General features: G+C 41.5%; 1 protein-coding gene across 2 annotated transcripts in view; it reads right to left on the bottom strand.

The window, feature by feature from the left end:
• Positions 1 to 7799: 7799 nt before the first annotated feature.
• Positions 7800 to 14605, bottom strand: part of Copa (COPI coat complex subunit alpha) — a 47269-nt gene continuing 40463 nt past the window's right edge. For both annotated transcript variants that reach the window (XM_057769081.1, XM_057769082.1), the window contains exons 24-33: positions 14507 to 14596; positions 13862 to 13971; positions 12802 to 12879; positions 12561 to 12629; positions 11600 to 11736; positions 11147 to 11333; positions 10951 to 11061; positions 10482 to 10643; positions 8888 to 9082; positions 7800 to 8454 (exon numbers count right to left, since the gene is read on the bottom strand). In XM_057769081.1, coding sequence (XP_057625064.1) covers positions 8395 to 8454; positions 8888 to 9082; positions 10482 to 10643; positions 10951 to 11061; positions 11147 to 11333; positions 11600 to 11736; positions 12561 to 12629; positions 12802 to 12879; positions 13862 to 13971; positions 14507 to 14596 — 1199 coding nt within the window. In that variant the 3' untranslated portion in view covers positions 7800 to 8394. The remainder of the gene's footprint in view (positions 8455 to 8887; positions 9083 to 10481; positions 10644 to 10950; positions 11062 to 11146; positions 11334 to 11599; positions 11737 to 12560; positions 12630 to 12801; positions 12880 to 13861; positions 13972 to 14506; positions 14597 to 14605) is intronic.

Raw genomic sequence — 14605 nt, forward strand, 5'->3', positions numbered from 1 at the left:
ATTTCTGTAATTCCAAGATGTCCAATTTTTGAGACAGGGTGTCACTCTTTAGGCAAGGTTGGACTTGAACTTGAGACAATTGTTCTGCCTTAGCCTTCCAAGAATTTTTTTTTCCTTCCAAGAATTTGAGTTACAGGTGTGAACGACCACGCCTGAGCGTTTCCTGTATTTGCAGGAAGGATGTTTAAAACGTAGGAAAACATTTTCATAGTATAGAGATTTTTGAGAAAGCAGTCTAAGTTTGAGGTCCTCTGCTCTTTGAAGCAGGTGTTCCTCTTGTAGTGTAGTCTCAGGAACACTCCTCCACCCATATAATGTGTGTTAAAGTTTATTTGTTGCAGCAATGTTGATAACTGCAAAAGGTTGCAAATAACCCAGCTACTTTGAGACACTTTCATAACTTATAATAAAATATGCAATGAGAAAAATAAAATATATGTATATGAAAAAACTTTAAAATGTGTCAAATGAACAAAAAATAACAAAGAATATTAAGTTTCTGTCATGTATAAAAGGAAAATGGGAAAAACAAATGTATATCTGCTCATAAATATAAACCATAAGGCAACCAACTGGAAACTAGTTACCTGTTTGGGGAAAGGTGATGGAAACTGAGTGGCTCAGGGAAAAAAGTACACAAGATAAACTTGTCATAATATAGTTGTTTTTAAAACACAATTTAAAAATATTTATTTTGCTTGAGTGTGTATGTATGTGGGCGTACACACTATGATGCTTGTAGAGAGATTATAGGACAACTTGGAGGATCCAGTTCTCTCCTTCCACTGTGTGGATTTCTGGGATTAAACTCAGGTTGTGGGGCTTGACCTCAAGTGCCCTTACTTTCTAGGCCATTTCACTGGCCTGACAGCATAGTTCTAAATACTGGTGTGTGAACTACATGATTAAAGGAAAAAATGGATTTAAAATGAATTAAATGAAAAATTTGAGTAATTTCAGCACCCAGGAAGTGGAAGCTGGAAGATTAAGAGTTCAAGGTTGGGTCTGGAGAGATAGCTCAGGGGTTAAGAGCACTGGCTGCTCTTCCAGAGGTCTTGAGTTCAATTCCCAGCAACCACTTGGTGGCTCACAACCATTTTATAACAGGATCTGATGCCCTCTTCTGGCATGCAGAGCACTCATACATAAAATACAAATAAATAAAAAAAGTTCAAGGTTGCAGAGCAGTGGCGGTACAGGCCTTTGATCCCAGCACTAGGGAGGCAGAGGCAGGTGGATCTCTTTGAGTTCCAGTCTAGCTCCAGAACAGCCAGGAAAACCCTATGTTGAAAAAAGACAAAAACAAAACAAAAAGCCGGGCGGCGGTGGCGCACGCCTTTAATCCCAGCACTCGGGAGGCAGAGGCAGGCGGATCTCTGTGAGTTCGAGACCAGCCTGGTCTACAGAGCTAGTTCCAGGACAGGCTCCAAAGCCACAGAGAAACCCTGTCTCGAAAAACCAAAAAAAAAAAAAAAAAAAAAAAAAAAGTTTAAGGTCATTCTTGCCTATACAGTTCAAGACCTTTCTCAAGAAACAACACATAGAAACTGTTAAATACTTTGTACACCTTTTTCCTGTGGATATAGATAACTCAGTAGTAGAAGGCTTGCCTATCATGAGCAAACCTGGGTTAAATATCCAGTAACTAATTGAACAAAATTTCTACATTTATCTAGTTTTTGAGAAAGTTGTGTGCTACCATATGTAGTACTAGGAACTAAATCCAGGATCCTGTACATACTAAGCCAGCACTCTACAATGGAGCATTTCCAACTGTTCTGTTTATATGCAGCTACATGTGGGTTTTCATGGAGTGCAGGTGCTCATGAAGGCCAAAACAAAACACTGGCTCCCCTGGAGCTGGAGTCCTCAACCACCTTGCCTGGGTGATCAGAACTGAACCCAGGAACTCTGGAAGAACAATATGCCAGTAGTCAGGCATCTGTACTGGCCTGCCCTTGAGGTCCTGACAGGACACGTCCTTAGCTGCAGCCACTAAGAGCACCTTCTGTGTACATTTGCTATGCTCCCTTTTAAAAGATGAGCCTTGCCCACCTCTCCTCCCTTTTCCTCCCATCTGTTCCTCTGTTTCTGCTTCTCTGCTTGTCTCTGTCTCTTCCCCAACCTCTCTGCCTGTTATAGAAGGCTGCTTGTTTGTTCCCAGCTGCTCAGCCCCGAAATAATCACATAGAAACCATATTATTTGCAATACTGTTTGACCAATAGCTTAAAGCATATTTGTGGCTAACTTATATCTTAAATTAACCCATCTCCACCAATCTGTGTATTGCCATGAGGTTTACAGGCAAAGTTCTGGCATCTGTCTCCGGCAGGGCTACATGGCTTCTCCTCCTGACTCTGCCTCCTTTCTCCCAGCATTCAGTTTAGTTTTCCCTGCCTAGCTCTGCTGTGTCCTGCTCTGCAATAGGCTCAAAGCAGTTTCCTTATTAATCAATGGTATTCAAAGCATACAGAGGGGAATCCCACATCACCTCCCTTTTTATGTTTAAATAAAAAGTAAGGCTTTAACTTTAACATTGTAAAATTACATAGAACAGGTATCAAGCAAGAATTACAGTTAGAATATTTATATCTACTATATCTTTTATCATAACTAAGGAAAACTATAGCTATATATTCTTCAACTCCATCAAAGACTCCAGAAGGATATAATATTACCAAAGTAAACAGGAAGGGTATTGTAAACAACTTCAAAAAACTCTAGAATCGACAGAGACATCTCGCTGCCTGAACAGTCACCCAAAGTTCTTCTATATTGTTGGAGCATCCATCTTCAGCCCACAGGTCCATAGTATCCAGCAGACTTTTCCACAAAGTAGGAAATTTGAAGATCTGTTCTGCCTTGTAATAGTAAAGTCAATTAGTTGATTTCTTCTATTTCCTACAGAATGTCTGGTAGATTCTTTCATGTAGCAGGAACCCTGAAGGACCATCTCACCTTTAGGCAAGTTCAGCAGTCATTTTTCTGTGGGTCCTGAATGTCCAGTTCATACAGCATAATATCAAGCAGTCCAGGCGAGAGTAGTTTCTTGTCCAAATGACTAACCAACTCCATAAGGAACCTCTTTGATGTTCATCTTCCTCTTGAAGTAATTTGGTGCTTCCAGGAGCACATGTGTCTCACTGTCATGAAAAGTCCTAAGTTCTTAAAACATTTTAAATGTTATATTCTGTAGTCTTTGAAAGGTTTGAAGAATGCCTATCCATCTGAAATATATCTCTGCACATCTAGAAAATGTAACTAACATGACTATAAGCTTGACTATTAGAGATGATTATCTATTAACCTATATTTCTTAATTATACATTACATTTTTAGATGAGCTGCACGAACACAATATTTTAATCAAGAGCAGATATATATATATAACAAAATTGACCTTAAATTTGTATTAATAGATCAAGATCCATACCAATGCAAATCTCTATATCATACTCCCCTTTAAAATGTAAAGGAACATTTATAAACAATATTTGGGAATATGGGCATAGTTCTTCTCCAAACTGCTTCCTGCTTTACGTTGGGCAAAGTTATTTGTTTGAGGGGTATTCAAGGCGACCTTTCAGGGGGTCTTGGTCCATCAAACCACATTAGTCTAGAAGGATTCCTTCCATAGGTTCTCATCCTCTGTGGAAACAAAAGAACCTCTTTTCCAAAGCAACGTATCCTTAGACCCAAATTTTGAAGTCAAGATACCTTTAGAGTATATATGTTGGTTTAGTTTAACAATATGTACAATGAAATGTCTCTCTGTACTTAGCTCATTCACAATCAAAAAATTCAAAGAAAACACAATAGTATACATACTCTAGACTCTCTGTGTATATTCCATCTTTACATGACTTATATTTTTCTTACTCTATTATTTTTCTACAAGTTTAATATTTATTTTATTATCTTTACTCCTTTAATCTATGATTGCCTGTATTCTTTTATATTACATTTATTCTCTCTCATTTTTTCTTCTCTCCCAAGCCTATATACATTTTTAAAACACTGTCACATTTAAAGGTCTTTATGCCTGAATATGTCTTTATTGCCTATCTGTAATCCTTTTTTGACCAGGATGGCTTCTTAAAATGCTAAATAGCTAGGCTGCTTTGTCTTTTTGCTCCACTCAGTCCAACATGGTGGGGCGGAGGTCTGTTTAGAGCAGGCCATGCTCATAGCCCCATTTTCAGGTACATAGCATGTCTATGTTGCCATTAAGCAAGTTGTAGCACTCCACTCACAAACCCTATTTAAATGCTCCATAGCTGGACCTCATCAGAGTTTGTACTGGTAGCAAGGCCCATGAAGCCACCATTTAAAAAATGAGCGGCTCTATTTTTCTGCTACTACTGAATCAGTAAGACCTCTCTTAAAGGAGTTGCAGCATGCCACCAGTAGCTGGGTTACCAAGAAGCCATGCTTAACTCTGTTCTTTTGCACCTAGAATTACTTTCTAAGCTTTCTGAGATTTTACAAGGATATAGTTGATGATGGTGTGCCAATTTGTAGTATGAGGCTGCTTGTTTTGTTTCTGGCTGCTCAGTACTGAAATAATCACACAGAAACCATATTATTTGCAATACTATTTGGCCAATAGCTTAAGCGTATTTCTGGCTAACTCATATCTTAAATTAACCCATCTCCATTAATCTGTGTATCGCCACAAGGCTGTGTCTTACCTGGGTAAAGTTCCAGCATCTGTCTCCAGCAGGACTACATGGCTTCTCTCTGACCCTGCCTTCTTTCTCCCAGCATTCAGTTTAGTTTCCCCCACCTAGCTCTGTTCTACCCTATCAGATCAAGCTAGTTTATTCACCAATGGTATTCACAGCATACAGAGGAGAATCCCACATCACCTGCCTCTCTCCTCTTCTGCCACTTCTGAAACTAGAAGCCGGTCCCCTACTCTTCCCCCTTTTTATGTTCCCTTTCCCCAAATTAAAAAAAAAAAAAACAAAAAAAAAACAAAAAAAAAAAAACAGGGCTGGAGAGATGGTTCAGAGATTAAGAACACTGGCTGCTCTTCCAGAGGTCCTGAGTTCAACTCCCAGCAACCACATGGTGCTCACAATATCTATAATGAGATCTGGTGCCCTCTTCTGGCAATAAATTAAAAAAAATCTCCATGCGAGCTCTATCATGTGGCATCTCTCTTGTGCTTTTTAATTTTTTTAATTTTTTTTAAATATTTATTTATTTATTTATTATACACAATATTCTGTGTGTCTGCCTGCAGGCCAGAAGAGGGCACCAGACCCCATTACAGATGGTTGTGAGCCACCATATGGTTGCTGGGAATTGAACTCAGGACCTTTGGAAGAGCAGACAATGCTCTTAACCTCTGAGCCATCTCTCCAGCCCCTCTCTTGTGCTTTTTAAATCACAACACAATACTTGCTCTTAACTGCTGAGCCACCTCTCTAGTCTATTTTGTTGTTTTTGAGATAGGGTAGTCCAGGCTGGCTCTGAAATAGCTGGGGTTATCCTGAATTTAATGATTATTGTGTGGTTAAATGTTTTGACGGGGGTGTAGGTTTGTGCACCATGTACGTTCAGTACCTGTGGTTATCTGAAGGGTGTTAGATCCCCTGCAACTGAAGCTATGGATGGTTCAGCTACCATATGGGTGTTGTGGAGCTGAAACTGGGCACTCTGAACTGCAGCCAATGCTTTTAACTGCTGAGACATCTCTCTAGTCTCTGATATTTAATTTTTTTAAGTTTTGGAGATAGGATTTCATTATGTGGTGCTTGGCTGACTGGAACTCACTATGTACACTGGATCAGGTTGATCTTGAATTCAGAGGTTTGACTCTGCTCCCAATTGCTGGGATTAAAGGCATGTGCCACCAAGCCTGGCTGCTCTTAAACCTTTGGTCCTGTTTCTACCTTGCAAGTGCTAGAACAGATGGAGCCACCAGGCTGGACCTGAATATTTGTATTTTAAATCAATGGAGTAACACATCATTTCCTCAATTAGTTTAGTAAATATTACTATTTACAATAGGCAAAATGCCCTATTGACAATTTTGATAGTCTATCAATTTGACATAATCTAGAATCACCTGGTAGGACCTCTGAGGGGGCTGGAAAGATGGTTTAGCGGTTATGAGCATTGGTTACTCTTCCAGTGGACTTGGGTTTGATGCCCAGTGCACACATGGTGCTTACAACCATTTATGGCTCCAGTTCCAGGAGATCCATCCAATACCTTCTTCTCACCTCTGTGGAAAAACATACACAAATAAGTAAATAAATAAGCAAGCAGGTCAGTGGTAGCGCACACCTTTAATCCCAGCACTCAGGAGACAGAGAAAGGCAAATCTCTGAGTTTCGAGGCCAGTGTGATCTATAGAGTAAGTTCCAGACAGGCTCCAAAGCTATACAGAGAAACTGTGTCTCAAAAAAACCAAAAAATAAAAAAACCAAGTATTTATTTGTTTATTTTTAAAAAGGACCTCAGGGAATGTTTGTGAAGAATTATTTAATTAATTGATAAGGGAAAGACCTGCCCACTGTGGGCAGCAGCATTTGCTGGGTCTGAGGTCCTGAATTTAAAGGAGAAAGCTACTTGCCTCTGCCTCCAGAATGTTGGTATTGAAAGAGGTAGACATCTTTTTCTCCACTCTTGTCAGTTCAGGGCCTGCCAGGTCTACATAGCAAGTTCCAGCCCAGCTAAGTGAGACCCTGACTCAAAAACAAAACACACACACACAAAAAAAAAAAAAAAAACAAGAAGAAACCTCTAGTTGAGTACTGGCAGGACTCCTTGAATTCACTGCTCTCTGGCTGCTTCAGATTCTGGCCACCTTCACTTCCCTACAGTGACAATTTAAGCTGGAATTGTGAGTCACATTGATCTTTTCTCCCTGAAGTTGCTTTTGTCAGGGGATTTTATTTATTTATTTAGGTTTTTCAAGACAGGGTTTCTCTGTGGTTTTAGAGCCTGTCCTGGAACTAGCTCTTGTAGACCAGGCTGGTCTCGAACTCACAGAGATCCACCTGCCTCTGCCTCCCAAGTGCTGGGATTAAAGGCGTGTGCCACCACCGCCCGGCTGTCAGGGGATTTTATTGCAGCAATGAGAAAAGACGATAAGACAACTATATGCTTACTGTAAATATGTAGTTTATTTATCTAATTATCTTCTACGTGAATATGTCAAATACAACAGTGATGGACAGATAGGTGCTCAGCAAATACTGGCTGTAATTAGCAATAGGTAAAAAAGTTGCAGAAAAAATGGAACAGAGAACTCTTTTTTTTTTTTTTAAATTTTATTTTATTGGTGTTTTGCCTGCATTTATGTCTGTGTGAGTGTCAAATTCCCTAGAACTGGAGTTACAGACAATTGTGAGCTGCCATATGGGTGCCGGAACTGAAGCTGGGTCCTCTGGAAGAGCAGTCAGTGTGCTTAACTATTGAGCCATTTCTCCAGCCCCAAGAGAACTCTTTTTACCATTGTCTAACAATGTAGAACTAAAAAAACAGTATCATTTTTCTCTTTGCAGTGTATATAGAGGGTTGAAGAGATGGCTCTGTGGTTAAGAACACTGCCTGCTCTTCCAAAGGTCTTGAGTTCAATTCCAAGTAACCACATGATGGCTCCCAGCCATCTATAATTAGATCTGGTGCTCTCTTCTGGCCTGCAGGCATATATAAAGACAGAACACTACACATAAAAAAAAAAAATTCTCAAGCAAAGAATTTGTTCTCGTGAGAGAGATACATGGATGTGAACTGGGACATGAAAGTAAGTGTCCAAGAAGAAAACGGCAAACCAGGGAGCTCTCTTAGAAATTTATTTTATTTAGTGTGAGCAATAAAACACAAGAACAATGGTAATAAAGGACAGAAACAAATCAATGAGAAATGGTATACATTTTGCAAATAATAAAAAAAAAGACTTCTTTTCAGACTGCAAGCATCTGGGCCCACAGAGAGCAGGAACCTATTGATGACCAATTAAATGCCCAAGGAAAATACAAGATTGTTAGGAATTTCGTGTGGCTGAGGAAAAATGGCATTTTTTTACATTACACTGTTTTCTAGTGGAATGGAAACAAAGGTGATGGGTAAGAGAGGAATAAATACTGAAAGGATCTGCTAAACAAACATTCAGCACAAGGTTTTCATTTGTCCCTTGCAAGACCCAAGCTGCAAGGCAAAGTCCTCTATGATCACAGCCACAGCCACTTTCAGGAGAGAGGTCTGCTGGACTAGCCACAAAGTTAGGCTTGGAAATTCTCATTTGCCATAGTAGAGAAGGACATGAAATTTTAGGGAGAACCAAATGTCAACAAGCTGAAGTGTCAGTGTAAGGGGAGAGTGGAAGGTTGGAGGCTATACTCTGAGGGAACAATATGTGATTAACCCAAGAGGTCTTAGCGGAACTGAAGAGGACTGATCCTCAGACCAATCACATCTTTGCCAATCTCTGTCACCTGTGGAAGTGGAAAAGAGGATCAAGTTAGAGATTAACAAGGCTGAAAACCCCAGAAAGATTATTCCCGACACCCTACAATGAGCAGTCAGAAGGATGGCTGGTGCTGAGAAGTGAACAGTGAGCAGAAGCTCGAGCTCTCCCCAGTACCACTGCCTCAAGGAGCTGGGGCAAACATAAAGTGAGAAACCAACCACTGTTTCCATCTTTTTCTTCTGTCCCTCCCCCTCCTAGACACATTTTTTTTTTCTCCCCCTGAGAGAGGGTTACTCTGTGTAGCTTTGGAGTCTGTCCTGGAACTCACTCTGTAGACCAGGCCAGGCTGGCCTCAAACTCACAGAGATCGGCCTGCCTCTGCCTTCCTGGGTGCTGGGATAAAAGGCGTGCGCCACCACTGCTCAGCTCCTAGACACATTCTTGAGGATGGTACTTACTGTAGTGACCCTGCAGATTTGCCCCTTGAACTCAGGGGAATAGCAGGCCCCACTGAGTGGACACTTCTCCACTGGTTTTCCACGGTAGATGGGCCGGTAAGATGCAGCACAAATGTCAAAGGGGTTGTGCATGTCATAATTGAGTTGGCAGGCATCTGTGGGGTTCTTCTCACAGGCAGACAGGATTTTTCTGGTCTAGAAGAGGGAAGGAACATTTTATTTAAGAAGACAGAAAGCAGCACAAATAATCTCTGCTACAAATACAACTATATGCTAGGTATGATGGTCTAAATCTACAATGTCAGCACTTAGGAGCAGGAGGATCTCAAGTTCCAGGCTAGCCTGAGTTACATACTGAGACCCAGTCTCCAAAAACAGAACACAACAACAAAAGTAACTGTTCTACAGGAATACAGGTACTGTCCTGTGTATAGGATGTATGTGAAAAATTAACAATTGCCATTGCTTCTCGGTAGCACTCAGGAGTCAGAAACAGGAGATTCAGGAGTTTGAGGGCAGGTTTGGGATACACAGTGAAATCTTTCTCTTTCTCCACATGGCTCCATTGCTCTAAAGTCACAATCTAACAAAGTCTGAGGATTAGATTATCAGGCTTGGGCCCCAGAAAGAGTTAAAACGGATTTCTATTGCCCAAGAAGAATGTTTTTAGATGGCACAGATAATGGAATCTGTATAAGTACAAGAAGTCAAGATGGAGCTTAAGTACGACGCATTATCTGCAGGTGCACTGTAACTTAAGGACAGATACATTATCTTCAGGTGCACTGGAGTTTAACAACTCATGCATTATCTGCAGGTACACTAGAGTTTAAGGACAGATGCATTATCTGCAGGTGCACTGTAACTTAAGGATAGATGCATTATCTACAGATGCACTGGAGCTATTTAGGTTGCAAAGTGATGGAGCAGTAAGATGTAGCACAAATGTCAAATTAAAAATTAAACCCAGGTGTGGTGAAGCATTTTTTTTTTTTTTTTTTTTTTTTTTGGTTTTTCGAGACAGGGTTTCTCTGTGGTTTTGGAGCCTGTCCTGGAACTAACTCTTGTAGACCAGGCTGGTCTCGAACTCACAGAGATCCGCCTGCCTCTGCCTCCCGAGTGCTGGGATTAAAGGCGTGCGCCACCACCGCCCGGCTGTGAAGCATGTGGTTTTTAATCCTAGTACTGGGGAGGCAGAGGCAGGCAGATCTCTGTGAGTTCAAGGTCAGCCTAGTCTACATAGTGAATTCCAGGACAATCAGATCTACATAGAAAAAAAAATGAGTCAAATTTGGGTAAGGTATTTTTATTTTTCTGTATTGCTGTCTCATTACTAAAATACAGGTAATTATAGGCTCCACTCCATTTAAATATCTATATAGAGTATTTCAGAATGTCAATTACCCAATGCCATATATGAATAAATTATTACTCTAGTTTCAAGGTTAAAGGTCGGTAAGTGGTCAGAGGGTGATACTCTATTTTTCTTTTTCTTTCAGGTTGAATACTATTGTTTTGTTTCAGAGACAAGGATCTTGGGCCTCTACTCCTTCCATCTGGTTCCCCTAAAGTCACCGATGGAATTCTACTGTACCTGTTGGGCCACTTCAGGCTTGGGCCCTAGTTCCAGCAGGCGCCGGGCAAAGGTGGCAGCTGTCTTGAAGTTCTTGAGCTTGAAGAAAAGATTGAGGGCTGTCCGCAGCACCAGGATCATGTGCACAGGCTGCAGGTTTGAGTGTGTGAAATAGGCTGCCATCTAGTGGACAGAATAGAACACAAGGCAGACTGATATTCAGCTGTTTATAAACAGCTACACAATCATAAAAGAACACCACAACAGAAAGCAAACATAATAGACTTTTAAACAGAGATTAGTTCTACCTCTTAAAATATGAGAACTGATGATCTGAGGAACAGGGTGGAGAAATGGAGTACCTCTTCAAGGAGATGAACTCCATTTTTCTTTCCTCCCCAAAGTCAATAAAGTTCCGAACCAAACACTTTAGATGTAATGGAGGGCTTCGGGGACGGTGCCTTTGCAGCACTGGCTCCACACATCTTACCTCGCAGATGCGCTTCTGTTGGTCTAGGCTCTCCTTAGGCAGTTTCTTCCTTTCTATCTCCATGCACAAACCCACAATATATTCTCGGCAGATGGTGATGAGCTGCTGGGCCTGAAGAGGTTGCAGAAGGCAGTCATGTGACACAGACAAGACTACGGAGGTGCCCAGGACCGAGCAAGTGGCTAGACTCTCCTACCTCCGCAATCTCCTGTTTATTGTCCACAACAAGAAGAGGCACACTGAGCAGGATGGAACGGAATTTTTCCACAGCTTCTTCAAACTTGCCAACTGTGGTGAGCTGGTAGCACAGCTGCAATCGTTGGATCAGGTCATTAAGCTTTAGGCCCACAGCTGGTACACCATTCTTTAGCCCTGCATCCTTCCTGGAAAGGGAAAATTATGAAGAAAATAGGATAGTCAAGAGCCAAGGACTCATGCCCTGTTTCTAGCAAACACAATCACCAACAACCCTACTGTGAAAGTAGCTGGGAATAGGATGGCAGCTGGTAAAAAACCAAACTCCAAAGTAACAAGCCACAGATCCTTTCTTTCGGAAACTTTAGCTCTGGGGCAATTCCATGTCACTGTGGCTACCATCTGAAGTGTTTACTCCAACTTGGAGTAGGTAGCAAGGAGTAATGGACCTTACCAATTGCGATTAGGGTAACTATACATGGACGGCAAGCAGGGAAGGGCTTGATAGGTGGTGCGGCCTCGAGCATATGTCTGCAGGAAAAGCTGCTTATAGGGGCCAAACTGGATTACTCCCACCTGGTCATGAAGAAGCTAGCAAATAAGAAAAAAGAAACACAAGGATTTATTTTCTTTGTTTGGTTTTTCAGGATAAGGTGTCTCTATGTGGCTCTGGCTGTCCTGAACTCTCTGTCCTGACCAGGATGGCCTCGAACTCACAGAGATCCACCTGCCTCTGCCTCTAGAGTACTGGAGGATTTGTTTTCTACCAATTAAAAATTAAGTCAAACTTGGGCAAGGTATTTTACTTCTGTGTACTTTTTCCTCATTACTAAAATACGGGATCTACTCCATTTAAATATCTACATAAAGTATTTTTTAAAAATCCATACATAGAGACAATAAATAATCATTGATATAGGTGCTATTGTCATCATTACATTTGATACAGTGTGTACTAAAAGAAGTGCTGATTTTATTAATGTAAGCCAGAAAGCAAAATGACAGATCTCTGTGAGTTCAAGGTCAGCCTGGTCTACAGAGTGAGTTCTGAGATCCAGGACAGCCAGGGCTACCCAGAGAAACCCTGTCTCGAAACAAACAAACAACAACAACAAAAACCACTCCCATGCCGGGCGGTGGTGGCGCACGCCTTTAATCCCAGCACTTGGGAGGCAGAGGCAGGTGAATCTCTGTGAGTTCGAGACCAGCCTGGTCTACAAGAGCTAGTTCCAGGACAGGCTCCAAAGCCACAGAGAAACCCTGTCTCGAAAAAAACCAAAAAAAAATAAATAAATAAAAAAAAATAAATAAAAAACAAAAACCACTCCCATGTGGTTAAATAGATAATCAACTATTCTCCCTGGAACTCCGGATAAGACACTCAGGAGAGAAGGCCAAGACTTTTAAAGACTTACCCGCATGGCTGTTTCAAAAGAACCTGCCAGGATGTGATCAACTGGAAGCTGAGAGTTATTGCACCAGATCTAGTAAGAAACAGAAAACCTAAGCAAAATGAAAAATTTCCTTTCTCTTTCCAATTCTCCTCCTCCATCTCTGTTAAAAGTAGCCAATATATATATATTTTTTTTACACAGTAACCAAATATTAACCAGCTCAGAAGCACTCATCCCTGTATAATTGTGTTTTTCCACTTACCTGAGTTGGGCTTGTTCCCTTGGTGGGGGGCACAAAAAACCCATCTTCAGCACCACTGGTGACCCCAGAGGGTACATCCTAAAAGAGAAAAAGGAAACAAACAAACAAACAAAAACAAAGGCTTTATTTATTTGTCTAAACAGAGTCTGACAAAACCTCAAACTCTCCATGTAGCAAAAACTCCTCCTGCCTCAACCTAGTGCTAGGATAATGGTCATATGCCGCTGTGCCTGATTTACATATTGTGGGGATCAAAACAAAGGTTTTGTGCATGGCAGGCAAGCACCCTACAACTGACTTACATTTGCAGGTCCCAAATTAAGACATTTAAAAAACTGTCCAAAGCCGGGCGGTGGTGGCGCACGCCTTTAATCCCAGCACTTGGGAGGCAGAGGCAGGTGAATCTCTGTGAGTTCGAGACCAGCCTGGTCTACAAGAGCTAGTTCCAGGACAGGCTCCAAAACCACAGAGAAACCCTGTCTCGAAAAACCAAAAAAAAAAAAAAAAAAAAAAAAAAAAAACTGTCCAGGTACTGGTGTTCTGATGAATTCAAGACACAACCATTTAGACGCCTACCTCTGTTTAAGAAAAGATGTGATGGTTATGGGAGAGAGACAATGGGAGCCATCTCACCAAGGACAAAAAAGATACAACCTTTTAGATGCCTACCTCTATAGGAGAAAGGTGACATTATAAGAGAGATAGAATAGGGAGCCACCTCACCAAAATGAAAACATACCAAAATCTCCAACTCAGATTTCAAACACTCCCCTCTTTCAAGTGGAAGACAAGTATCAGATAGAGGGAAACTGCATCCCCTTCTCTTATGCTACATGAGAAGGGAAACATGGCTCTCCTCTTACACAATGTATCAGAGATATATACCAGAATAGGAGGCTGCTCTGGACCCCCTCCTTTGTGGAGACTTCGGGATAGGCAGAGTGTAAGAGGAGTGTGTGTGTGTGAGAGAGAGGCAGAGACAGAGACAGTCAGAGAGCACACCCCTCTAGTTTTCAGAGGGTGAAAAGGAAAGAAATTCCAGAGCAGGAACTTCACACACCAGCTCAGGTGGCAGCTCCAGATCTTCTTCTACATCCCAGCCACCTCCTTCTTCTTGTCCCTTGCCAAGAGTATCCTCTCCCAAACCTTCTGGAGCCTCCACAAATCCATCTGTAAGGAATTCAGGATCAAAATAGATTTGGGTGGTAGCACAGTCAGAAAAAAAAGCAACTATTAGGACCCTATTGGTCCATGAGTTAGAAGCTTACAGATTGCTGCACAAATACCCACGGAGTGCTGTGGAATAACCCCTTTGAGCACTGCAAAGATTTGTTGCTGTGATTGGTTTAATAAACAAGCTGACTAGCCAATAATTGAACAGAATAAGGTTAGGCAGGAGAGCCACACTGAGAATGCTGGGAAAGAGAAGGGCAGAGTCTGGAGTTGCCAGTCAGACACGGAGGAACAGGAGATGAACATGCCAAGCTAATAAAGGGACCGCCATGTGGCAGAGAGTAAATAAGGAATATGGGTTAACTTAAAATGTAAAAGTTAGTAATAAGCCTGAGCATTTATAATTAATAGAAGCCTGCATGGTAATTTAGGAAGCAGCTGCCAGGTACTTGGGGACAGGTGGTCGGGACAGGAAAGGTCCATTTACAATGGAGCCTATCATCTCAGAAGAGCCCTAAAACAGCATTCTTACCTTCATCTAGCTGCAGTTCCGCATCCTCTCCCCAGCCTTCAGTACCAACAGTGTCGATGTCAATGTCAGCAGCCAATGCTCCTCCCTTCCCTACCAAAG

Source organism: Chionomys nivalis, chromosome 5, assembly GCF_950005125.1.
Source record: "Chionomys nivalis chromosome 5, mChiNiv1.1, whole genome shotgun sequence".
Lineage (NCBI taxonomy): Eukaryota > Metazoa > Chordata > Mammalia > Rodentia > Cricetidae > Chionomys > Chionomys nivalis.